Raw genomic sequence first — 27513 nt, 5'->3', positions numbered from 1 at the left:
AACTACACATCCCACAAGCCATCGCGCGCTGTTAGAGGCGTGCGGAGAGGGAGGAAGAAGATGAGGGAGAGATTTTCGACTGCAGACTTTCAACCTGCGCTGTTGGAGACGAAAATAACAGATCATGGTAAGATCACGAACCGTTTCTCAGCCAACGGTTATAAAAACGTATGATTATGATCATCGTAACATCACAACTAACGTGGTTTGATGCAGGCGTCAATGCGATGGCGCACGAGACAGATCGGTAGAGAGAGAGAGAGAGACAGTGTTGCCATGTCGGGGTTTTACAAGCGACGTTGGGCTTCTTCTATAAAGTTGCTTGTAAAAATTGGAGTTGAGCTTTTTTGGGCTTGTTTCTAACGTGTACTTGCTTAATTAGGCTTGCTTCAAAAAATAAATTAACATTGTTTTAAACCAGTGGTTCTCAAATATTTTTCTTAAATGTCTTGTGCCGGGGAGCATTTGTGTTAGAATGTTGTTTTTTTGTGGTGAAAATAGCAGATCTACAAGCTCACAACGCGTCGCTAGGTTGTATACTGGCTATTTTCAAATAACCGATGCATTTAGGTTTAAAGTGCTCATGTGGCCTAGTTGCTTGTTTTGGGCTTGTTTTCCTAGACCCTTGTTTCTTATTTCTCTCTCAAAACCTGGCAACAATGGAGAGCGAGCGATTGATTAGCCATCAGAGTGGCTAGGCTAGCAAAAACAACAGACTTTTAAGGTTGGTTATTGCAGTACTTAATGTGCAGCTGATTGATACTCATACATTGATTGTATTGTGCGTTAGATCGCAGCGAATGTACGCTTTAAAATGCGGTTGATCCACATTTGGGTGTCTGTCAGGAGGACAACTTTGGTCCCGTGTGTGTGTGTGTGTGTGTGTGTGTGTGTGTGTGTGTTCACCCCCCACCACTGTTTACTGTACATATACGTTTTAATTCTGCTAGTGTTGATGTCTTGTGTATCATTGTATGTCTTTAAATGTCTTGATGAATTGAATACACAGCCCATATAGGGCTTTTTGTGTTATCCATTTAGCACCATTTGCAGTGGTGGAAAAAGCACTCACATTTTCTACTTAGGTAAAAGTATCAATACTGCAATATATAAATACTCTGTTACAAGATGATGTCCGGAATTCAAAATGTTTTGACATCAAAATGTACTTCAAGTACTAAAAGTAAAAGTACTCATTATGCAGAATGTCCTATTTCAAGTTTTCAAATGTTTAAAGTTTAAACATCTTTGGAAAATAGCAGATCTACAAGCTCACAATGCATCACATTCAGATGGCCGAAATATATATAAGGCTGAAGTGGTTAATGTATGTCTTGTAATGTATGTCTGTCTTGTAATAATCAAAACCTACAAAGTATAACTAGTAACTAAAGTTTTCAAATATATGCAGTGGAGTAAAAGTACAATATTTGGATCCGAGATGTAGTAGAAGTTAAGTAAAAGTATTGGAAATTGGATACTCAAGTAAAGTACAAATACCTCAAAATTGTACATAAGTAAATGTACTGACCATTTGTGTAATCGTACCACTGTAGGCTACTATTTGGCAAACTGTTAATAAAGTATTCGATCAATCAATGCGGGTGTTCAGTCGTGAAATGTGCCCCCTGTTGGAGGCTCCCCGACCCCTAGACGGGAAGCAGTGGTTTGTGGAAAGAGGGACAGTGACGTTGGATGAGTTTCAGTGGCACATTTTGCAGTCCCGTCCGTCACCACTCACCACTCGCTGAGCTAACACCTCGCATGCCTTTCTGTTGACATCATACATGACACACTGTCAAAGCCAGAGTGTTTGTTTGACTCTTGAGGGTGTACAGATGGAACCAAATGGGCCCATTTGGTTCCATCTGTACACCCTCAAGAGTTAGAAATGGGTAAGGGTCATTGTCTGTGACTGTAGTGGCTCCATTTGCTGTCTTCTTTACCCCTCTCTCTGCCCACCTCCCCCTGGTATGCGTGCCATTTCTTTGGTTTTGGACTTGTGACAGTGAAACTCAATTGAATCGATGTGAGTTAAAAGCTTTAAAACGTTCATTTTGAGTAAGGGGCCGTAGCATTGTTACTTTCAGATGAGAGGTAGCCCCTGTAAGAGAGGGGTCCAGGGTAGGGCTTTCACGACTAGAGATTTTTACAGGTCGACTAATTTGACCCAGTGGTAGTCGACTAGTCGACTAGTCGAAATTTAAATTACAAAAAAAAAATTACAAAAATTTTTTTTTTTGGTGGCACTGTTTTAATACCATCCTACTACTATATTACTATTATTATTATCCTCCTGCCCTTATTTTTATGGCGTTTTAAGGGAAGCGCTTCTGGCACAGCAGCACAGCACCACAGCAGCGTCTCCAAGGATCCCCATTGCCCAATAATAGGCTTTTATTGGGCATGCTTTTGACCCCCTTTTGATAAAAAATAAAGTCAGGAGGATAATAATAATAGTAAGATGGGCCATTACTATAGCATTAAAAATTAAATTAAAAAAACTATTCAACTATCAACTATCAACTAACAAGGTCGACTAGTGGTTATACTAGTCGACTAGTCGACTAGTCGACTAGTTGGTGAAAGCCCTAGTCCAGGGGCATCCTCCCCTGGAAGAATATTTTCTGAATTTCATGCATTAAAAATGCATACATCTGAAGCACCCTGAGGATTGGTAAAGGAGATAGTTAATCATGCCAACATTTTGTGGTGGAAAACGGGTTATTTTCTGGTAATTGGGATTAGCTGGAAATCTTTATTTATTTGGTATTGGAAGGGTGGGCTCTCCATATTGAATCCTACGCAATTCTGGTGAGCATCGGCATAATCAATAGATCAAGAACGTATGTGTTTTGACTTTGAAATAAGAGCAACATTGACTTGACTTGATGTGTTATTGTTTTGTTTCTGAAGAACAATGCATTGTTTTCGCAGTTGCCACACTTGAAATATAAAATAGCAAGTGTGAACCCATAGTCAATGTTGTATAGGCTATCAAATTGCTATTCAGATATTTGGCATAAATATAGAGGTATGAAATGTGTTGCCCACATCATGCAGCCCTAGCATGTGCGCAAGTGCACCCCCTACCACCTAGCTAAGTCTGTTTATCCTGGGGGAAACCCTGCTATGCAATGTGTGGCAAATTTGAACGACAGGAATGGAGCTGCTGTATGAGTGATGGATCTGGTCTTCAGACTAAATATCACCCATAATCCCGCTATAATCAGCCTAATCAAGTTTGTTTCACTGTTTGCTGAATAATATCTGGGAAGGGAAACTGCAAGGGGAAAAAATAACTAATTTTAAGATATATCAGATAATAAACAAACGAGATCGGAGACTTTGTGCAATATATCTGAGACAAAACGGCGTCACATTGAACATTTTCTTTGCTTTCCGTGTCGGACGGACAATTTAAGTGTTGACCTGGTAGTGACCTTGGTTTTTGGCAGCTGGTGTCCTGCAGGAGGGTGAAGACAGGTAGTTGAGAAACTGGTTTAATGCATTCCCTACAGCCTACAGTGCTACCTACGCTTTCTAGTTTCTGGTGCTGCTGCCAAGACTCCAGATCCACTTTAACAAAGAGACCCAGCTACTGCAACATTTGAGATGGAAAATTTGCATTTGAACTAATTCAATGTTTGAAATCACACTTGTCCTTAGTGATAGGGTTTTAATAAAAGTTTAGTTTGGCCCCATCTTCACATGTTTTGTATATGCCTATTAGCCGTACAATTTTGAGGGGGGGAAATAGTATAAGTTAGTAGTATAGTATAAATAGTATAGTTAAAGGAATTTAAAGCAGGGCTATCAAACTCATTTTGGGGCAAGGGCCGCATTGGACGAAAGGTGACTTGATGAGGGCCGCGACCAGTTGCAGCTCACGTGCGTTCACTTAACACAGCTATCACGTGGCCTTGTTTTACTGAGTCCAAATTCATATATAGCCAGATATTGTTTTATTAAAATGTTGAAGACATCACTTCTTTGCTTTAATGTTGTGGTATGCAACACTGGTTCTCAGGGAACGGCCACTGGTTCTTTTCCGTCCGACCAGGAAGTCGCCTGCATCGTCTGGTGTCCTCCTTATCATTCCACCTGTCTAATCTGAAGGGCCAGTTGATTGATGGAGGCTTTTATTGCCCTTTTGACAAAGAGCTTTTCACATGTTCAGGCAACTCGGCAGCAGTAAAGACTTGCGTAGAAGATACACAGACAAATAAGTCTGTGTGTAATAATAACTGGCATGGTAAGTCGACTGTCAGTCTCCAAAATTGTAGAGCTGCAGCTAGCGGTTATTTTCTTAGCGATTATCCGTTGATTACTTTTTGTAATAATTGAGAATGTTTTTGGAGAATCAACACGAAAAGAAACTATCAAATACATTTCTTTAATTGAATAAATCGATTAATCGTTTAACCACTTGAGCTCTATTTTATACTTTGTCATGCGACAGTGTTGCAAAGATGGCAGATCTACAAGCTCACAATGCGAAACGTGAGCTTGCAGATCTCCTATTTCTGCTACTTCTGAAAATCTTTCATTTGATTAAAATGTATAATTTATTTACTATCGATTAGTTCGATTAGCTGTTACACCCCTAATATATTGAGGTACAGTGTTGGTTTTGCAGTTGTTAGTAGTGGATTCATAGATGCAGTTAATAACTAGTACTACCCTGTGGAGTCCTAAACCTAAAGGTCCAGAGCTGTGGAACCACATTGGTAAAGATAATTCTATTAAAATAATGATGGAACTACTAGTTACATCTTGAGTCATCCGAGCGGCGAGCATAAGAGGTTACAAATAGAACTAAACCATACAAATAACACGTCAGATATATATTGTGTCTATTGTTTTAGTGTTGATGCATTTGAACTCTCTGGCCTCTCGCTGCTATACTGTGAGTTATAACCCATATCTTTTGCACTTTTGTTGGATGAAGATCAAGATATGTTTTATCTAGCTCTCTCTCTCCCCCTCCCGCCCTCTCTCTCTCCCCCTCCCTCTCTCTCTCTCTAACCTCAAATCAAGCAATGTCTCATATCATCTTCTCATATCATCTTTATAGTCTTGGCTTTCTGAGTGCTACTGTTGTAGCATTGATAAACACTGCTTCCTGCAACACTGCAAAAGGAACATAGCCTGTCAAAGATTCTCCTTTTATTATTTTCACATATAGCGCGCCTCAATTTATTTGCTGCGGTTTGAAATGTAGTAGTTCAATTCAATAGCATGTGAGTTCTTCAAAGGGCAGTCATTGCATTATTCTACGATTTATGTTTACAGGATGTGTCAAAACTGCTCGTCTCATTCTCTTGTTGACCACATCTCCCTCCCCATTCTCTTCCTCTCTCTACTCCCTTCTCCTTAAACTCCCCCTTTTCCTCCCCAAACCCTCTCCCCATCCTCCCTCTGTTTCCCTCTTCTTTCCCTCTTTCTCCAACCCCCACTTGTGTTCTCCCCTCCTCACTCCTCTCCTTTCTCTACACTTGTTCCTCTCCCCCTCTGTCCTTCTCTCTCTCCAGGTCCAGTAGACTAGCGAGCCGCTAGCGTTGCAGTGTGTGTTGTTTTATGATCGGCGGTAAGACGTCTCGCTACAACTGATACTCCGGAGGAACAATCACCCCCACCACCCCCCACTAGACTCCAGCAGTTTGGTGAGGCAGACCGTTAAATTCGAATACATTGTTTTGTATTTCTGTGTGTGTGAGATAGAGAACATGAAGACAGACAGACAGTGAATGAGCTGAGATTGAAAGCGTCAGATTACTCGAGTGGGAAGTATTAGTTCTGTAATATGTTAATGCTTTTCTTGCCTTCTTCCTTCTTTATTCATCCCAACACACCTCCCTCCCAACCCTTCATCCGTCCATCCATTGCACCCTATAGAGCAGGATGGAGGCCTCATTTGGCTCCGCCTTCTCAGCCGTAGCTGCTGGATCTAAAGGTAAGAAATACACTTTCTCTCCCTCTCACACACACACACACACACACACCCAACTAAGTTTTGTTGAGCAGTGAGTTAATATTATTCCATATAAATCCATGTAGATGTGTGTTTTCCAGCAGAGGGGTCCAGTAGCTACAAACAGCATCGCAGAACCCCGTCCTCCTCCAGCACTCCCTACTCACCAAGAGATGACGATGAGAGCATGGTACACACACACACACACACACACACGCACACACGCACACACGCACACACGCACACAAACACACAAACCAGACCCCTCTCAATTAGATTCTATTAGATTTATGGGCATGGACATAAACATGTTTCAGGTCACATGATGTTACATGAATTTCAAGATTCACAGAAGATTCACCTAACAGTACATAATACAAATTGAATACATAGGTGATACATAAGGTCTACTACATATCTTATGCAGTTCATTATTTGATTGCTACACAGTACACCACAATGTATTAAATTTGACTTATACAATAACTTACAAATTATTTTTAAATTATTCTTAAAGTCTTAAAGACTATCAGGCAGATACATGTTTGTCTGTCAGAGGAGCTGCTGTCCCTTCACCCTGGAGCACTAACATAAGAACGTTTGCCATTTTCCGGGCTATTTCCCCTTAGTTCTCTTCTCACTGAAGAGAACCTCTCTGTTCTCACAGTGGAGGAGGAAGCATCTCTGTCTCTATTTCCTCTGTCAAGCAGTGACCACATACACACTGTTCTCTGGGCAGTCATGTCTGTCTGTATCTAACCGGTTCTACTGCCATTTGGTCAGGATCAGTCTGTCATATTTAAGACAGAGTGGAGATATTCAGCCAATGATTTACAGTCTCAGATTAGGGTCAAATAACATATAGTCTACTTACGTTTTTTGTCTCCTTTTTTACTGGGTTATAAGTATAGAACCTTTGATTAACTCATAAGACTCATCGCTCTATCTGTCTCCATTTTTCTCTTTCTCTAATTTCTCTGACTCTTTGTGTTGCTTTTTTGTCTCTCTGTCGCCCTGCCAGCCTCCCATTGGGACTCCTCGGCGGTCAGACTCGGCCATCTCTGTGCGTTCCCTCCACTCGGAGTCCAACATGTCTTTACGCTCCACCTTCTCCCTGCACGAAGAAGAGGAGGACACGGTACAGTACGCACACGGCCACAAAGAGATGCATATATTGCGTATGCAAATACATACATTCTGGTGCTGTCACCTTTTTGGAAAACCAAGTGTGGAACAATTACACTTCAAGTTAATTCAAAATGGAATTCATTGGAATGAATTTAAATACTACCATAGGCATGTACACTCCCTTTTGCACAGGCACAAATAAATCATGGGTACTGTATGTATTTTCTTAATACATGGACAGACCGCCTTATCTTTATTGTTAATTCTGCCATCATGTACTATATACTTCAATGCCTCTAAGGTGCTTGAGATGCTCCGTTCAGCAACATGGCATAGCTCTTACATTTCCTCAATTCTGATGAACCTTATTTGTGATATATTGTAGAACACAACCTGAGCATCCCAGGGATGCTAAGGGTTCATGTGGTTAACTTTTGTTTGTTAATGTGTGTGTGTGTGTGTGTGTGTGTGTGTGTGTGTGTGTGTGTGTGTGTGTGTAGGAACCCCAGGTGTTTGCTGAGCAGCCATCAGTGAAACTCTGTTGCCAGTTGTGTTGCAATGTTTTCAAGGACCCAGTCATCACCACATGTGGGGTGAGCCTCCTCTTCCTACCTTTTTTTTTGGGTCTCTCCCTCTTTTCTTCCGTCCGTCCTTCCTTGCCCTTCCCTCAGTTTCTCCTCCTATCCTGGTCTCCCTCCCCTCCCTCCCCTCTTCTCTAATGGGATGGAAAAGGGAGAACAATTTCTCCCATTTCCATTCTCTTTTCATAACACTGCACTATAGCCAGTCTCATGTGAAATGGGAACCTTTTTTTCCTGAGCCGACTGCTATATCGGCCATCATTTAACTTTTTTGACTATCGGTATTATCAGAAATTATGCAGCTTACGCGTCCCTTTTTCTTTCTCCATTCAACCTGTTTTGGGCATGTTAAAAAAAAAGAAAAGCTAATCTACCAGCTCACAACACGTAGACCGGCTATTTAAATGGTCTATAAATTCATCTTTTTAACTGGCCGGGCTCTAGAACCTTTACATTTCCTCTGATTCCTCTTATTTCCTCTCTTCTTTCTCAGCACACCTTCTGCAGACGATGTGCCCTGACCTCAGGTGAGATTTGACTCAGTGCCAGCGCTCTGGCATTGTGTGTAACCTCATCAACTTACAAATATCTATAGAATTATTTTCAAGTGTAAGCTGCATTTTGTGTCATTCCAGTTTTTCCAAGTGGTGTTTAGTTTTTTCTTGTGTGTGTGGGGGTGTGTTTTAAGCTAGTGACACACTGGTGTCTATTCCCGTAGACAAGTGCCCCGTGGACAACGCCAAGCTAACGGTGGTGGTGAACAACATCGCTGTAGCGGAGCAGATCGGAGAGCTCTTCATCCACTGTAAATACGGCTGCCGTGCCACGACTAGCGCCACGGCCGGCGGGGCTGCCGCCGCCGCCTCCTCGGTGGCCGCCAAACCTGGAGCGCAGCACGAGGTAGACCCGCTGGGCTGTCCATTCACCATCAAACTTGTCACGCGCAAGTAAGGACCTGACGGCTCAAACATATATGCATTAACCCTCTTAAGTTATGTGATGTTGGCATCTTGAGTTGACAACAAACAGGGATGAGATTTTCGATCACGACTTAACGCACGCATGCAAGAGACTCACTGTTTAGCCTAGATCATCACTCCAGGACCTCCACATTTATATATATTTGGCTCAGACCCCCATCTGAAAATGTTTTCCCAGGGACCCTCAGAAGAGAAGATTTGTGTTAAAAAATTCAAAATGTTCCAATACTTTCAAGATTTTTTAAAAGAATATTCACAAATAGCAGATGTACAAGCTCGCAGCAGCAGGCACGAAGTGACTCGCTGTGAGCTTGTATATCTGCTATTGTTGAACAGCCAAATTTAGCTGGGGACCCCCTGGAACCCCCCCAAGGACCACTGGCCTACATAACACAGATTAATGGAGTCATTATTAATTTGTTTGGGTTTTTGTGTCTGTATGCTATACTCTTTTCTTTCTCTATTCTTTTCCCCATTGACCTTTTTTGTCTACTTGTTCTCACCTGTTCTCTCCCTCTCTTGTTCTCTCTATCTCTCTCTCTCTCGTTCTCTGTCGATGTGGTCTGTAGAGAGCATGAGGTGAGTTGTGACTACAGGCCAGTGCGTTGCCCTAACAACCCATCCTGTCCACCTCTGCTCACCATGAACTTGGAGGCTCACCTTAAAGAGTGTGAGCACATTAAATGCCCTCACTCCAAATATGGGTAAGAGACACACATACACAGTCACTGTTTAGTTAGTTTAGTTAATTTGCAGAAACACTGCAATTAATTCATCTGCATTAAGTTGAAGATGCTTATCTATTTATTTTTCGCACTCGCAAGCCCTGTGGGTAGATGAAATAGTACGAATATTTTACCCTCTTCTCTTCTCCTCTCCTCCTCTCCCAGCTGTATGTTCATTGGTAACCAGGACACGTATGAGACCCATCTAGAGGTTTGTAAGTTTGAGGGTCTGAAGGAGTTCCTGCAGCAGACAGACGACAGGTGAACCAAACTAATATTTAATAATGTTATTTATTAGTGTTCATGCTACTGCACATTTATAAAGTGTGGCATGTCTGCAAATCAGGCTCCACATCTCAGCCTCTGTTATTGTTGACAAATAAGAAAATAAGATTGTACTGATAAGATGATCATAAAAAGAAAAACGTAAGAAATCCGCAAGCTATATACTGACTTGCATCTTTTAATGTAAAATTTCCAACATCCATTTTTAGCGGCGCTAGCCGCTCTATACCTTTAGGTATAGAGCGGATATTAGCCCTCTATACCTGGCTTTTGCGTCAACGTTCTGATTGGTCAGACACGTCAACAAAGTGATTGGTCAAGCTTCACGTGACACGTGGCTATAAACACATTATAAACACTTATTGATAGTGATTGGTCAAGCTTCACGTGACACGTGGCTATAAACACATTATAAACACTTATTGATGACAAAATGTATCAAAGGCGCCGCTACCTTCACACAGGTGTGATTTTTTAAATATATGAATGTATTTCTCTCTGGATTAATTCACTGGTTATTTTCCTTAAAAAAATAATTATGAACATTTAAAAATTATAATATCGCATTTTCTAAAACGTACATTATTAATATAAATATAAATATAACTTATTGTGACCTGCATATGTTTGCCATTTTAATTTGTTCCTGACCTGAACCTCCGCTCCAGGTTCCATGAGATGCAGCTGACCCTGGCCCAGAAGGACCAGGACATTGCTTTCTTGCGCTCCATGTTGGGCAAACTGTCTGAGAAACTCGACCAGCTGGAGAAGAACCTGGAGCTCAAATTCGGTGAGGCAGAGACGAGAATGAATAATGTTTTAGAGCAGTAGGCATCAAACCAGTTGGTTTATCACCTGGAGGTTTGGAAAAAGAGAAAAAAAGAGGAGAAATTGAGTAATTATTCTAAGACTGTGGTATGATTTGGAAATGATAATGAAGATGAACGTTCATCTTTTCCTGGAGGGAATTTAGTTTTAGAAACTTCAGAATAATGAAAACAACATCATGTACATGAACGGGGGTGTTTTCTCATCCCCCGTGGTCTTCATTGTCGCCTGGACAAGCCAGACTGCACTGAAATGTCCAAACCAATCATTGATGCTGTATAAAGGTTATACTCTCTATTACAGCAATATTGCCTGTTCCGCCACAAAGACTCTGATTCTGCATAGAATAGAATAGTCTCTGTTGTACTCTGGAGCAGATCTTCTCAACATGGTCGATGCTCAATGCATGGTCAGTGTGAACTGCCAGATCTTTATAAGAGCTGAGCTGAGTGGTGGGTTTGTTGTGGATGACCACTGACATGAGGTCAGCAGCAGCTCTTGGATAAAGACAGTCAAATATACTGCATGTGATTTGTAGTCAGTGGGCTAAAACATGCAAAAACACTGGTATGGTCCCTTTTTTAAAGGCTAATTTATAATGTATTTATAAAGGCTATTAAATGCCACTAAACAAATCATTTCAATTGAACCTTTGCTCTCATCTGTTATTTCACGTTGTAGCACGGTGCTATATAACTTATTGTGTTAGTGAGAAATGAATGTCCAGTCCGTGAAATAGTGAGTTCACTGTGGACTTCATTGTGTCACTCATCAAGTAACAATGGCTCCCGTCACGTCATTTCACATCAGAAGACTAAGTGTGTCTTTCTCACTTTGTGTGTGTGTGTGTGTGTGTGTCTGTGTGTTTTTCAGACGTGTTGGATGAAAACCAGAGCAAGTTGAATGAGGACTTGATGGAGTTCCGTCGAGATGCCTCTATGCTTAATGTAAGTAATAACTATATTATTAAAATATGCTTTATTCACTCACTTTATTTCACCAAATCGGCGTTACTTTGTTACTTCACCGCAAAGGAAAATAACACAGCCACAATAAAAGAGCAAAGTTCAAGTAATTAAAGGGCAACACACACCTAACGAGAGCAATGTTACCATCAATCTATCTCTCTCTCCCCCTCTCTCTCCCAACAGGATGAGATGTCCCACATCAATGCCAGACTCAACATGGGTATCTTGGGCTGTGAGTATATAACTATGTCCTTCATCCTCTTCATGCCCTCCTTTTTAAACCAAATCTTTCAAACCTCTTCCTCTCTTTCCATTAACTCCTTTGGGAGGAGAAAGCTGTCTCGTTTTGAGCGGAGTCGGGGGAAAACCGGAACATTTCAAGATTGATGCTTTTGAATTGTCTGATTATTTTTGGGCTTAAATTGTCCCATTTGAAATGCAAATTCAAAATCCCCTCTCCCTTATCTCCTTTCCTCTCTTTCTCCCTCGTGTATGACCCTCTAGAGTATTTCTAAATCCTTTCGGTTTTATTTTATGCTCAACATTCATTTCACCCCGGTAGAAAAACTGTCCCCCTCTCCTCCCTTGTCTCTCTCTGTTGGTCTTTCTGTTTCTCTCTCTCCATCTCCCTCTTTATCTCTTATGCTCCTTTCTCCCTCCTGTCCTCTCTTTAACTCTCTATGGTTCCTCTCCACAGCATATGACCCCCAGCAGATCTTCAAGTGTAAGGGGACGTTTGTGGGACACCAGGGTCCAGTCTGGTGTCTGTGTGTCTACTCCACTGGAGACCTGCTCTTCTCTGGATCCTCAGACAAGACTATCAAGGCAAGAGAGACACACACACACACACACACACACACACACACACACACACACACACACACACACACACACACACACACACACACACACACTCAAGCACAGATCTACATACATGAAACAGACACACACTTCCATGTAAGAAAAACTGAGCAACTAGTTATTGATGTCATATTAACGTGATATCTTTTTTTATCTTTAATGCTGTCTGTCAGGTGTGGGATACATGCACCACCTACAAGTGCCAGAAGACCCTGGAGGGTCACGATGGCATCGTACTGGCTCTGTGTATCCATATGTGAGTAAAACACACACACACACACACACACACACACACACACACACACACACAGGGAACGGTGGCGCAGTTGGTTGCGCTGTCGCCTCACAGCTAGAAGGTCCTGGGTTCAATTCCCCCCGGGGGCGCTGGGGGCGTGTCCTCTCCTCCGCGTCATCAGTGCCCATACCCTAGGTGGGGTTGGCGAAAGGGCCTTTGAACGTGGTCTGATCGTTGGTGCCTGGCATGGTGGTTCCACCAGTTCAGAAACAGCCATGCTCCTTGGATTTGTCTCAAACTTGGTGTATGTATATTTTACAGACAGTGGTGCCTTAAACCAGTTAACAGCCAGCTGGGTGAAAAGGTGTTCTTAATGAGAAGGGTCATACTCGTTAACGGACAGGCCACAAGTACACAAACTGATCAGTACAACATGATCTCTGAATGCACAATATACATATCTGTATGATTTTATTGAGCCTAAACAAATATTCAAGCAGCCTCCTAGCACAAAAAAGAAAAATATGTATTCAAAGTGAGCAAATTACAGCTGTAAGCATTTTCCGAAGAAATGTTGGCAGAAAAGTATGTAGAAAATGCTGTGTTCACTTTTCTATCAAATATTGCTGTTGTGATATTCAGCATTTTTTTCATGAGTAATATTGTGCTGTCCTAGTTCCCATAACCGTCCCCTGGTCACTGGATAATGATAATGTCTTAGAATGGTCCTTCCCAGTAAATGTCTCAGTTGTAAACAAATGGACCTTTACGGGTCCATTAATTTGCATTTGTACACTCGCAGATTTAAATGAACACTGTGGCTTTGACTGTGTGATTAACCCATTTTGGGCAGGAACCCCTATTTGTAACTATACCTTTCAGGATGGGAACCCCTTTTGGGGTTCTTGTTGCTATGTACAGTATATAGCAACATACATTTGTTGTCATTTTTTAATGAATATTTGAAGTTTTTCAAAAAACTTAGGTCAGGATTTAGAAGGCGTTTTTAAAATCGACCTCAGGTCTAAATGGGTTAAGAGTCAGTGTTCATCCTCCATTTCCGTAGGAACCGGCTGTACAGCGGCTCTGCAGACTGCACCATCATAGTGAGTGACTTGCAATGTTATACTTCCTCTTTCAAAGGACAATTACAAATCCACATTTGCAACATCAGGGTGTGTTGCCTCATAGATTTGTGTAAGTCATACCTGTGTGTGTGTGTGTGTGTGTGTGTGTGTGTGTGTGTGTGTGTGTGTAGGTGTGGGACATCCAGACCTTACAGAAGGTCAACACGATTCGTGCCCATGACAACCCAGTGTGCACGCTGGTCTCCTCCCACAACATGCTGTTCAGTGGCTCTCTGAAGGCCATCAAGGTACAACAATGACCTCTACACCTCTACGCTGCCGTGTCACATGCCTCTATACTCTGTCTGCTGCCGTGTCCAGTCACATGCCTCAGTCTATACTCTGTCTGCTGCCGTGTCCAGTCACATGCCTCTATACTCTGTCTGCTGCCGTGTCCAGTCACATGCCTCTATACTCTGTCTGCTGCCGTGTCCAGTCACATGCCTCTATACTCTGTCTGCTGCCGTGTCCAGTCACATACTTCTATACTCTGTCTGCTGCCGTGTCCAGTCACATGCCTCTATACTCTGTCTGCTGCCGTGTCCAGTCACATACTTCTATACTCTGTCTGCTGCCGTGTCCAGTCACATACTTCTATACTCTGTCTGCTGCCGTGTCCAGTCACATACTTCTATACTCTGTCTGCTGCCGTGTCCAGTCACATACTTCTATACTCTGTCTGCTGCCGTGTCCAGTCACATGCCTCTATACTCTGTCTGCTGCCGTGTCCAGTCACATGCCTCTATACTCTGTCTGCTGCCGTGTCCAGTCACATGCCTCTATACTCTGTCTGCTGCCGTGTCCAGTCACATACTTCTATACTCTGTCTGCTGCCGTGTCCAGTCACATGCCTCTATACTCTGTCTGCTGCCGTGTCCAGTCACATGCCTCTATACTCTGTCTGCTGCCGTGTCCAGTCACATACTTCTATACTCTGTCTGCTGCTGTTTCCAGTCAATAGTGGTGGAAGAAGTACTCAGATATTTTACTTAAGTAAAAGTTGCAATACCACAATATAAAAATTCTCTGTTACAAGTAAAAGGCCTGTGTTCAAAATGTTAATTGAGTAAAAGTACAAAAGTATTGGCCTCAAAATATACTTAAAGTACCAAAGGTAAAAGTACTAATGTTTGAAAAGTGCGATTGCGATGTGTCTAAAATAGAGCTTAAGTGGTTAATGTATGTTTTATAATATAATAATTTATATCTGCAAAGTAACTAGTAACTAAAGTTTTCAAATCATTGTGGTGGAGTAAAAGTACAATATTTGCCTCTGAGATGTAGTGGAGTAGAAGTAACTGTATTGCAAATTGGAAATACTCTAGTAAAGTAAAGTAACTCAAAATTGTTTAAGTACAGTACTTAAGTACATGTACTTAGTTACAGTACTCTCCACCATTGCCAGTCACATACCTCTTCACTCCGTCTGCAGAGCCTTCATCATTTTCTTAACTCCTGGGAGTGACTCCTGATTAGCAGTCTAAGACACATTCATGTAGCAACTTCTATTGATGCAACACTTTGGGATTGGCCACCAGCCAGATTTATCCTTGTAATGTTATTGTCAGATGACGGTTATAAATGAATAGTAGCTACGCTGCATTTTATTTTGTTTATTTTATGTATACGTAATCCTGTTTTCCAAACCCTTTCTTATCATGGGTAGTTATTGGTAGTTGGGAAGGTGTACCAATGTTAAGACTAAGCAGAGACAACGGCAGCTTTTTTGAATATTTGGGTCAAGACCCAAATGGTTGTTTAGAGGATAATTTAGATGAGACCAAAATTACTCAAGAGTTTCTTTTGTCCAAAGCTTTCCTATTATTTTTTTTACAGTGTAAAGTAGGCCCTGGCTGACCTCTTGTCTGTTTAAGCCTCAAGAGAGAAGACATATCTTTGAAAGTGTGGCTCTGCTTGGGGAAGAGTTTTAAATGCCATTATACCAGAGAGACACCAGACAACACAGAGCCTCACAGAAGAGAGCTGGGCCAAGTTGTGTGTGAGAAAGAGAATGAGGATACATGGGGCATCTGGTGACCATGGTCACCATGGTTACTGGGGGGGAGGAGGAGGGGGGATGTGATGAGCTCACTGCTCTTACACAGGGACTTTCCTTTCTTACTCAACTCTTATTTCCCAATTTCCTCCTTTGTCTCCTCCTCACTCTCTCTCTCTTTCTCCTGCCCTCTTTATCTCTCTATCTACACCCCCCCTCCCTCCCCTCGTATTCTCACTATTTCAGTTCAATGACATCATGTCATTCTCTGCCTCACGCCCACCATCGTGTGTGTGTGTGTGTGTGTGTGTGTGTGTGTGTGTGTGTGTGTGTGTGTGTGTGTGTGTGTGTGTGTGTGTGTGTGTGTGTGTGTGACAAATAATAGTTCCACTTACATTTGTTATTAGTTTCAGTTGAAGTATCGTATTTAGAAAACGAGTTGACCACTGAAAGTAAACACTATATATTTTGTAGTGTGACGATTAGCGAAAATCACTACGCGTTGTGAGCTTGTTGTGGAATTCTTGATCAATCAGTATTTGATTAGGCAAGAGAGGAGTCTGAGACTACATTCAAGTTGGTGATGGATATGCTTTACATACATGATATCATGGGGAGAAGAAGTGCATTAGACACACTGTTTTACACAGAGCGGTGGTAAGGTAGTTCTGCCAACGAGCACAGGGATCAGATCATAGTTCTATTCTAGCTGCTACAAGGACAAGCTGAACCATAACAAGACAGGCTGTACCAAAACAGTAGCTGTCAGGCCTAGCAGAGACATTTTGACTCCTACAAGCTACAAATATAGTGACGGTTGGATACAAAGGTTAGATGTAAACAACCATAATAACAATGTTGTATAATTCTACCACAATTCTTCCTCAAATGACATGCCCAAACAGGAATGCCAGGTTTAAAGTGGTTAGGCAAGAACACCCATATGGAATTACTGTTCCATGTTGATACTATCAATACAATAATTTCTTTGAAAATATGTCTTTCAAACCTTCTACCTTTAAACCAATATTTTTATTTTAAAATTGCTTTTTTTGCGCGGGGGGTAAATGTCTACTCTTAACAAACAAAAAAAGGAAATTTTCATTTTGTTTTGTATTTGGACCTCTATCATTCACCTAGCTTTGTGGCTTTTGTTTCCTTCTATCCAAAATCTTGCTCAAGTCCAAAAATATTTGTTTCATTCTCCTGTTTTCATCAATTATTTTTAACCTGCATGTGTCTGTCTTTGTGTGTGTGTGTGTGTGTGTGTGTGTGTGTGTGTGTGTGTAGGTGTGGGACATCATTGGTACAGAGTTGAAGCTGAAGAAGGAGCTGACGGGTCTGAACCACTGGGTCAGAGCTCTGGTTGCCTCCCAGAACCACCTGTACAGTGGATCATACCAGACTATCAAGGTATAACGTGTGTGTGTGTGTGTGTGTGTGTGTGTGTGTGTGTGTGTAGCTTAAACTCTCCTAACACATGGACCACTTTGATGTCGGGATGGACCATACTTCTGCCTGTTGAGTGTGCATTAGCATGCATGTTCTGAATGTCTGTCTGTCTGTTCATGTACCTGCTTGTGTCTAGCTGAGATGTATTCTGGTCAGTAAGACCAGAAGTTGCATCTCTACTTCCCCACTGTTCAAAGCTCGGTATGTGGGTGTAAGTATATCATGCATGGGTGTGGAGCTGTCTGGTGAAGTAGGTATACTCAAAGTTTGCCAGTATCGACGGTGCCATAAAGGAACAACGCCCTTAGTAAAACAATTTCTCAGAAACCGTGACATGAATGAAACAAAATTATATTGGCAGACCAACTTAAAGTGCTAGTATACATACAGGCACAGCCTATTGCACCCTTACCCGTTTTGTATAGCAAGTCAACAAATTATAACACAGTACCAGCTGTTTTCAAACGAGACGAGTTGAGTGAGGAGAGCTGAGAGGTCAGCACTGCGTGAGAGCTAAATGTGGGAAACTGTCGGTGAGTGTATCTATCTCAGTGGAGTTAGTCAGTAATGAGCACCCTAGGGATGCACTTCAGAGATAAATACCATGACGGCAAATACAAAATACTGTAAGTTTGAAGAGACAGACAGGGAGAGGTAACACCAGAGATATGGATGAGCGAAGGAGAAAGACGTGCTGGTCTCATGAGGGACTCATTATTTTGGTTTGGACTCATAGGAGATCTGAACGCAGTGTTTACCCGGAAAATACCCTTTTAAAGAGTTTACTTCCAGCTTAGTGAAGAACATTCAGTCCAGATTTCTAGCCAAGAAAGCCCCTCTGAACATTCTTTGCTAATGTATAAGCCTTAAATATCCTGTAAAATGTGAATGTAGAGCCAAGAAACGATAAGCACGATAACTATAACGATAGTTATGTGAGCTTCCACACTGATGAGCGATACGTTCTGTGAACAGTGCGGCAGTGGCTCAGGGGTAGAGTGGCCGAATGGCAACCGTGAGGTTCTCAGTTCGATCCCGGGCTCCCCCAGCGTTGGTGTCGAAGTGTCCTTGAGCAAGACGCTGAACCCCTAATTGCTCCCGATGAGCAGGGTTGGTGCCTTGCATGGTTTCCTCCGCCATCGGTGTCTGAATGTGTGTGTGAATGGGTGAATGTAATGCACAATCTATGTAAAGCGCTATATAAATGCACCATTTACCATTTTAACAGTAGCACCACACACACGCTGCACAGTCCAGCCCAGCTGTGTGAGCCTGTGTCAGAGCCCACATGGAGGGAGAGAGCGAGACATAAGAGATGGAGAGAGATCTCTGTCTCAGTGGTTCTGAAAGACACATGCAATAGGATATATGGATAATCTGATTATTAATTATTAATTCTACGGAGGTAATGCCAGCTAGGGTTGGTTCTTTCATGCCATTGCACAAATGACAGATTGGCATGACCAAAAGTTTCAGTCGTGAGATAATCTTTTGCTTTAATCCCTGTGTTTTCAGCTATAGTCGTCATAGTTTTGGTGTGGACTCTGCCATCCACTTCAGTTAGAAAGATTTCTATAACCATTTGTATAAGTGACGTGAGTGTTTTACATAACATAATATTCAACACCTAATAAACTAGACAAACAACAGCCCAAAAAAATGCAAGAATACATTCAAATACAAATAAATACAAAAAAAGCAGTTAAAAACAATTACACAATATAGCTGCAAGCAGCGATAATATGGGGCCAGGAGAGAGAAAGAGAAATGATAATTCCTTTAACAGGTCAGTTCATGAAAGTCCTTGCGGTCTTGTTTCCAATGAGGGCCTGTGAGCAATTAGGGGTTAAGAGTCTTGCTCAGGGACAAATTTCATGTCATCGACACATTTGCTGACCTCGCCTGGAATCGTACCTGGGGCAACCAGAGCCTCTGGCTCCCTAGGCGGGCTCACTAACCACTCAGCTATGGCTGACCCTCAGAGAGAGACAGAGAGAGAGACATGGAAACGGAATAGATTGAAGAGAAAGACATGGAAACGGAATAGATTGAAGAGAGAGAGAGCCATGGAAACGGAATAGATTGAGTCATGTTTTTTGCAATTCAACTTAAATGAGTGTGCATCAAGTGAGGCTTGAACCAGCAACCTTGTGGTCGTGAGGCACTCTTAGGTAGCTGCAACACTACCTATAGTGCTATAGCTTTGTCCAGGCTGATATTGTCTGTTGAGGATCACAAACTCTTGCCTTCTGTCATGACCCAAGCCCCTGTTTCACTAACACTAAGATCACTCGTTCACAAACCATTTACCAATTAAGAAATTGTACATCTCCTCAGAAGCAAAACTAGTGAAAGTAGCCGATCTACAAGCTCACAAACCATTAAAAGTTGTCAGATTGTACATCGGCTATTTTCACAATGAAGTATGTTATACATTGAAAAAACATACTCTCATTGCTATCTGAAAAGTTGTGAGATTGTAGATCAGCTGTATGTAAAAAACACTCAATTAAGTATTTCATGTTATCTTTAACAATTGCAGATGTATTCATTGATAGTCATGTTGTGTGAAATGCAACTTAGATGAAGTCTGCACCAAGTGAGGCTTGAACTGGTGACCTTCAGGTTGTGGGGCACACATTTAAGCGAGAAGCCACCAACAGACAAGAACCTGTGAAAAAGGAGATCACACAGATCATACAGTTTCACGCAAATAGCTGAAAAATCCTGGGTTTAAGTGTTTTTCAAACTGCTCAAGATTGCGGACAATCTAAGGGCGGTGCTTACTGGTCAACGTGATAGATGTGTTCCTCATTAGTCAAGGCACATGTGTAAGCAGGTCTAATGGCTGTCGGCCAAACGAGGCATGACTTTTGCCTGTTTAAAGTTTCAATTTTCAAAAAATTGCTATAGCGCCCCCGTTTGACCAATTGGAGTAAGATTGGTTTCAGTGATATTTGGAATGGCCCTTTACATTTCTGCAAAGTTTCAAAGAATGGTAAGTCTGCATGTATGTGTTAGGGGCAGATGAATAATTGTCATAAAACTGCAATATTCATTGGCTCATTAAAGCTTCATTTTTTCACTTATGGAAGATATTTTGCAAACGTTTTTTGGTATAGGTCCAAAGTTCATGTGTAAAAAGTTTCGTGCAGATTACTCAAAAATCCCAGGAGGAGATAGGTTTTAACTGTTTTTCATATAATTCCAAATGGTGGGAGATCTAAAGGTCAGAGGTCAAAAGTCAGAGTGTGAAAGTTGTTCAGCATGAGGAGACGCATGTGTGCATCGAAGTTTCATGGCTGTAGGTGAAACAGGGCATGAGTTGTACCTGTTCAAAGTTGTCATTTTCAACTGAGTGCTATAGCGCCACCTTTTGACGAAAGATTGTGAGATTTATTTTTTGATCGTTTTTCATGACCATCTATCATATGGCCGAGTTTCATAAAAAGCGACTGCACGGTTCAGCCAGAACTGGCAAAAACGGCAGAAGAAGAAGAAGAAGAAGAAGAAGAAATGGAATAATGCGAATAACAATATGGGTCCATGCTGGAAGCCTGGCCCCATAATAAGACAAGAGCTCTAACAAAGGCACCAAGAGGCAGGCCAGCCAGGGGATGAGTTTAGCTAAGTCCAATTAGTACGTTGTTGAGCGGAGTCCCTCGTGTATTTTCTGTTTTCTCTCGATATTAAATATCTTCGCTGAAAATAGCCGATCGACAAGCTCAAAATTTAAACCGGAAAAGCCAGTCAGATCGAAACATTACATTGAGACATCATCACATGCTGGCTGTATGGTGATGTGTGTTTGTGTGTGTACAACAGTGTGTGGTTCCACGTGTGTGTTGTTGTTGTGTCTGTGTTTCCTGGTTCCTCCCATCGTGGTGTGTTTCAGAGCTGTGTTGTGATTGGCCAGCTGCCACGCACCAGCCAGATCACTCCACTGTGTGTGTTACCATGGAGACAGCGGTATTGACACATTGCAGCTGTTCTGCAGGCTCACTGTTTCCACTGGTGATAACACACTGTGTGTGTGTGTGTGTGTGTGTGTTCTTAATCTGTGTGTTTATGTTGTATGACTTGTGTGTGTGCAATACACACCAGAGTTTGCATGTAGTTGCTGTCTAGTGGAAACCTTGTATGTCCAAAACCGTTCCTTTTTTATAATTATTTTAAAAACATTTAATAATAGTGAAAATAGCCGATCTACAAGCTCACAAGACGTCGCATTGAACTCATTTATCTGCTATTGTCACCAATTTTGTGCGACACTCTTGTATGATGAAATAGGGCTTTAATTCATGACAAAACATAAACATTTGAAATATGGAGACATGAGGTTTCTGCCTGACAGCAACGATGTGTGTCTAGTATATTCTAGGTAAATGTTTGTGTGTGTGTGTATGTGAGAACTCGTCCTGTTCTGATGATACACAGTCCAATAAACTCTCTTTATTCTTTTTGTATCTTTCTTTCTACATTTCATGTTAATCTTTCTTTCTTTAATTCTCTCAGATCTGGGACATCAGGTCACTGGAGTGTGTGCACGTCCTCCAGACCAGTGGAGGCAGCGTGTATTCCATCGCTGTCACAAACCACCACATTGTCTGTGGAACCTATGAGAACCTCATCCATGTAAGATACACACATACACACGCACACACACACACGCATAACAGTAATTCCAAAAGATTTAAAATGGTTAATAGACCTTTTTCACGGCAGCCACATTGGCATTCATTAAATAGTCAATAAGAGTCACTATAATTCGCGTAGGATGAGGCTAAACGCCCGCAGGGAGCTTTTTTTTCTAGTTAGTATAATTGGTAACACCTGTGTTTACCCCACTATAATGTCAATATGGCTGCTGTGAAAAAGGTCTATTATCAGGCTCTAAGTAGGGCTGCAATTACCTTTTATTATTTTCTTAGCTATTAATCAGTGGCTGGACTAGAGGAGGGTCCATGTGGGACTGTGATGTGATGGTGTGTGTCTGTGGGTTCCTCCAGGTGTGGGACATCGAGTCTAAAGAGCAGGTGAGGACGTTGACGGGTCACGTAGGAACCGTGTACGCTCTGGCTGTCATCTCCACTCCTGACCAGACCAAAGTCTTCAGTGCCTCCTACGACCGCTCGCTAAGGGTGAGGAACCTACCGCTGTACAGAATATGTGCATGTGTGGCCGCGGCCTTTCTAGAACAGTGGTTCTCAAATGGAACGTGACGGGTCCATTTGCTTTCCATTTGTACACTCTCAGTTACCAATCATTTAGCTGGACGTCCCCGGGAACCCCTGGGTTGTAAAATGATTTACAACCTATATCCGAGTTGTAAAAATGACGTTATCGCAAGTTAGCCTATTTCATACCTAGGAAAACATTGCAAATTATTCAAAGTTTCCTCAGTTCTGATAATAATAATATTACAACTTGACATTGTAGATTTTTTTGTATGTATTTGTGTGGTAGTGCTCCAGCGCTTGTTCTTAACAGCATTTTTTACGATTTTCTTACCTTTTCAAGTAGTCACAGAATACTTTCCGTTATCGCCGTCCTCACGGTGATCCCCTCATTACACACACGGGGGTCTCGTAGAATCGGGGACAAAAAAAATCAGATTGCTGGATAATCCGTTCCATAATATCAGCCAGTTGAAAATAGCATGTTTCGCCAAAAATACATATTACTTTAAAATCCTGTATCTCGGCTCCTGTGTACTTTTTGTATTACTAAGTTGGATCACGTTTCTTAAAAAAAAAAAAAAAAGTATGACGTTTTAAAACGTCTTTGGCAGGCAATGTGTTAAGTGTTTGCAATTAACTAAAGTCTCAAATGATGCAATGTTGAAATTGGGCGCTGTGCCTTACATTATGTGTTTCCTTATCGTTCTAACTGTGTGTGTGCGTGTGCATGTGTGTGCGTGCGATAGGTGTGGAGCATGGACAACATGATCTGCACCCAGACACTGTTGAGACACCAGGGCAGTGTAACAGCCCTTGCTGTCTCCAGGGGCCGCCTCTTCTCTGGAGCCGTCGACAGCACTGTCAAGGTGAGACACCAGCAAAGACGCCTGTGTGATGAGTGTGTTTGATACACTTATATATCTAGTCCCATAAGGAACTTTAAACTGATCTAGCATCCAGTCTGGACCCATAATGCACCACCAGTGGTGTTTTCCTGTGTCCGTGTCTCTTTCCTTTTCACCCTGTCTGTACACTGGGATGTGTGTGAACCGTCCCACTCTGTACGGGCAGTCATGAACCACTTAGAAGGTGTATAGAGAACCGAAGACTGACATCACTGCCGCTAGTTATTTCTTCCATTGAAAATACCATAAAAGGTCTCAATAGCATTGTGGCATATAAGAACTGTGTTCAAAAAATAAATAAATGAGCCCAGTGATTTTACTCATACGGATATGAAGCATCAACTGACGGTGAAAAACTACAAATTTATCCAAAGAGTAAGACAATAAATATGTTTTCTCCAAACACAGACATTATCAAATGTAACTCAATATCATAAACGAATCATAAACGACACAGAGTCACATGCCTGACAGAATCGCCGGGCTGATTTGTTTATTGTTGGAACACAGCTCCAGATTCTAAGATGACCCTATGGTATTTTCAATAGAAAAAATACTTATGTGACCCAGGGGATAACGGAGTGCCGTCAGGACTTCGATACTCTATTGCTGAGAACACAGGAAGTGCAGTGTGGAGTGTGAGGTCCATCCGATGAGCAGTTCTCTAGAACTGCCCCACTCCAGGCGGTCATGCGTCCTGGGCGGCGGCCATGCCTCAAACTGGGACTGCCCTAGTACATGCATAACATACATACTGTTTATACATGCTATATACTGTGTGTGTGTGTGTGTGTGTGTGTGTGTGTGTGTGTGTGTGTGTGTGTGTGTACACATACACCCCCAGGATTCTGTTTATAGCCCATCAACAGAAAGGAAAATATACTGTATATTTTCTATTATTGCAAGTATCTTTCAGCTATTTTGATCAAATAAGTGGGTGATTCATTAAGTGCCTTTCTAAGCACAATTATGGCTAATAATACCTGGAATTTATTCCCCTCTCTCTTCCACCCCCCGTGTGTCTCTCCCCTATAGGTATGGACATGCTAGAAGTACAGAGGATGGGTTGAGGCCTCTGAGAGCCGTCATCCAGCTGGCCCTCCAAACAGACTTCATATTTCGTGTCAAACGGACCTTGCAAGCTTTGACCTTTGACCTTCTCACACGGCTTCCGTTCTGCGCACCGATTTCTGGGATTGTGTTTCTATGGCCACAGAATATTAACCACCACTTCAGGATCAAAATGCATCAGAACAATTTTACTAAAACGCTTCATTTTTTTTAACTTTGACATTTGACACCCTGACATTATTGCTTGGAGGGACATTGGTGTCACAAATTGAGATCACACTGCCTGTGACCTCGGCACCAGTTTATTATGGAACAAAACAAGGAGGAGCTGCCTTATGCTTGCACCAATCGACAGGCCGCACCGAGCCAAACTCTTCTTTGACTGGCAGATGCTGCCGCGAATCATAGCAAGAAGGGAGCAGAGAATATTCTGGGTTATGGAGTTTTGCAGACTGTAGGGTGTCCTGCCTGCTTTTATGGACACACCCGCCATTGAGAAACTGTATTGACGATGCCTATACCATACTGTTGAATTAAGTCTATTGGCCGGTTTCACAGACATGAATTAATCAGTCACAGCAGAGCTGTGTTTTCTGTTTGCGCCCCCCCCCCCCATAAGTTGGAAGTGTTATTTGTCACCGATAAAATAATAGACTGTCATAATCACCACTGTAACAGTTAAACAGTCTGAGCTCTGCTAGCATGAGCTCAATTACATGTTGGTTGTCCCCGCATAAACATTTAGAAAGTGTTATAAAAGTGTTCCGATAACGTTTAATATTGACTGCCAGGTTTATGCTATGAGAAGTCGGTGTCATGGTGGAAACATTGCCCTAACCTTTATCTGGCGTGTAATGTGATCTTATGGCCAGGTGATGCTTAATAGTTCAACTGTGTCAGTTTCACTGTTTGGGTGTGTTCACACTGTCCTCCTGTTATGAAGAAAAAGTGCTGCATAGAGCGCTTTTTCTGTTTAAAAATGAAACGCAGCATCTTCCTCCCCTGGCAGCAGCACGGGCCATATCACAACCTCATTCAGGAGCTCCATCTGTAATGATGAAGCTCGTTTTAAAGCTTACTTCAGGCTGAGCATGGTGCAATTTGAAGACGGGTTGAGCCAGCAATCTCGATACACAATGTACCGTGATATGGTTATGCTTATGAAAAGCGGCCCACATTGTATGCACATTTCAACAACAAAAAAGTTATTCAAAAACTATTCTCATTATTTTGAAAGCGTTCTGCTCGGCCATGGGTATGTTCACAGTGTGAACTTACCCTTAGAGTACGTGCAATAACGTGCAATAATTAGCAACTAAAGGAGATCCCATTTAGAAATTCTGTTGTCTCGAACTATACAGCCCAAAAGGATCCTATGGGTCAAATTTTATGCCCTCAAAGTTAATTTAACAGGATATTTTACTGCGTGAATCTCACCGAAAAACTATTTTCAATCTGGGAAATAATGTTGTTTATGTCTGGTGGGCAAAGGGTTGAGAATTGTACTTCTTGCATTTTATAATGCATTGCAGTTTTTATTTTGGAGGGAATGTTTAAAAAATGTGGCATATTTCCCTACATGCTCTCTTTGTTCATTTTTGTCACTGTATTCATCTCTGTGAAACCGGCTCTTTTAAGCAAGTTTTAATAAGTGATCACTTTAAAAGAGATAATGAATCTATAGATTTATATTAGTGCCATGATAGAGCTGTATTCAAAGCCCGCTCAACGGTTGTATAGTTGTTTAAATGTGAAAAACAGTGCCGAATATGAAGATGTGCCCATAAGAATGACTTACCTTGGCCTGCACAATGGAGAATGGCTGTGTGTGTGTGTCTGCGTGTGCGCACCTGTGTATGTTTGTAAGTTGTGTATGTGTAATGTATACTGTAGAAATGTACTTTCTTCAAAACCGGTGTAGGGAGGAGAACGGGTGTGTCTGTGTATGTATGTATGTACGTACGTTTGTATGTTGTATATGTGTGTAGCAGAGATTCTACATTTCAACGAGTGCCATACATTGTGGATGAAAATATATTGATGAAATTGTATTAATATAGGAAGTTTGCATTCGCTATTGTTCTCACATCTTTGTCCCCTCTCACTCTGTCTGTTTCAGCCCCTGTGACTTGTTAACATGGATTGTTTTAATTAGCTTGATCCATAACTAATTGCTGATTATTCTAATGATTGAGGGGTGAGCATCCTCACACAGGGAACAACTTTGTGCTGTTAGTATTTTTTTTAAATATATATATATATATATATATATATATCAGACCCATGTCTATGAACCATAGTGTCCCTTTTCTGGGCATGTCATAATAGGCAAACATTCACCAAAAATAAGAGATTTGGTGTAGACGGAAGAAATGTGGGGGCCTAGCATTGACCCCTGGGGTACCCCGGTCACTGAAGTTGGGGTTTAAGTGGTTAAGCTAAAATGAAACATCAGCGAGTGAAATTGATCTGAAGATCTTTTGACAGGTTTGCAGACCTTGATGGAGGGATACTGTTCCGTTCTTGTGTTACCCAATTACACTGCTCAAAATAATTAAGGGATCAAAGTGTTCCCTACATTTCTTTGAGCAGTATATATCACAGCATTCAGACTTAATTTCTAACCAGCTTGTAAAATGAAAATACAGACAAGCTTGTATTTTCAATACCTAGCTGCTCAAATTACGCGACTTTGGAAAGAAGTTTTGGAATTTATGAAAAGTTGAAACGAGTAATTGCAGTAAATTGGGACGGAAATAACTAGATTTGAGCTGACATTTGTATCACAGCAGTCTGACTTGTACCTTGCCTTGGTAAGACAGAGTTGAGGGGAAGTGAGGTAGTGTCTTCACAAGATCAAGGTTTCATTGATTTCTTGTATACTTGTAATCATGTAAGCCTGGTTCTGATCATTGATAAATAAAACTTGTACGCTTTGGAAACTGTCTTGCACTCTTTCTCCTGTATGTTGGTCTGATTTACTTTAGTTAAATGTTCCTTCTAAAGCCAGGGCACAGATCTTCCAATGGGCTATGAATTGGGAAAAATGTCTGTGCTCAGGAATGTGTCAAAAACTGAAACATCTCCATGAATTCAAGGATTCATGGGGTGTCTAATTGATAGAAAATAAGAAACTTTCGGGTGAACTATTCTTTTAAATGTCTTGTTCAGGGACACTTTCACACATTGCTGAGGCCTGGGATCGAACTTAAGACTT

General features: G+C 41.7%; 2 protein-coding genes across 7 annotated transcripts in view; one reads left to right on the top strand and one right to left on the bottom strand.

The window, feature by feature from the left end:
• Positions 1 to 27513, bottom strand: part of rpusd1 (RNA pseudouridine synthase domain containing 1) — a 426852-nt gene that overhangs the window by 72470 nt on the left and 326869 nt on the right. The gene's annotated exons all lie outside the window — the stretch shown is intronic.
• traf7 (TNF receptor-associated factor 7) lies at positions 18 to 27228 on the top strand. 6 transcript variants are annotated; one of them, XM_084071308.1, is made up of 22 exons: positions 18 to 127; positions 5535 to 5666; positions 5899 to 5956; positions 6079 to 6164; positions 6996 to 7112; positions 7603 to 7695; positions 8177 to 8210; positions 8402 to 8630; positions 9233 to 9367; positions 9554 to 9649; positions 10342 to 10463; positions 11375 to 11448; positions 11653 to 11701; positions 12167 to 12294; positions 12504 to 12586; positions 13632 to 13671; positions 13824 to 13940; positions 16979 to 17101; positions 21656 to 21775; positions 22150 to 22281; positions 23067 to 23186; positions 24261 to 27228. In XM_084071308.1, the coding sequence occupies exons 3-22, from the start codon at positions 5905 to 5907 to the stop codon at positions 24273 to 24275; spliced, it is 1965 nt and encodes a 654-aa protein (XP_083927434.1). In that variant the 5' UTR covers positions 18 to 127; positions 5535 to 5666; positions 5899 to 5904; the 3' UTR covers positions 24276 to 27228. The 6 variants fall into 6 exon arrangements, with proteins under 6 accessions (XP_083927434.1, XP_083927431.1, XP_083927433.1 ...); XM_084071305.1 differs by having other exon boundaries at positions 8372 to 8630; XM_084071307.1 differs by having other exon boundaries at positions 6076 to 6164.

Source organism: Gymnoscopelus microlampas, assembly GCF_963454915.1.
Source record: "Gymnoscopelus microlampas genome assembly, chromosome: 11".
NCBI lineage: Eukaryota > Metazoa > Chordata > Actinopteri > Myctophiformes > Myctophidae > Gymnoscopelus > Gymnoscopelus microlampas.
This window is presented reverse-complemented; position numbering and strand designations above follow the sequence as displayed.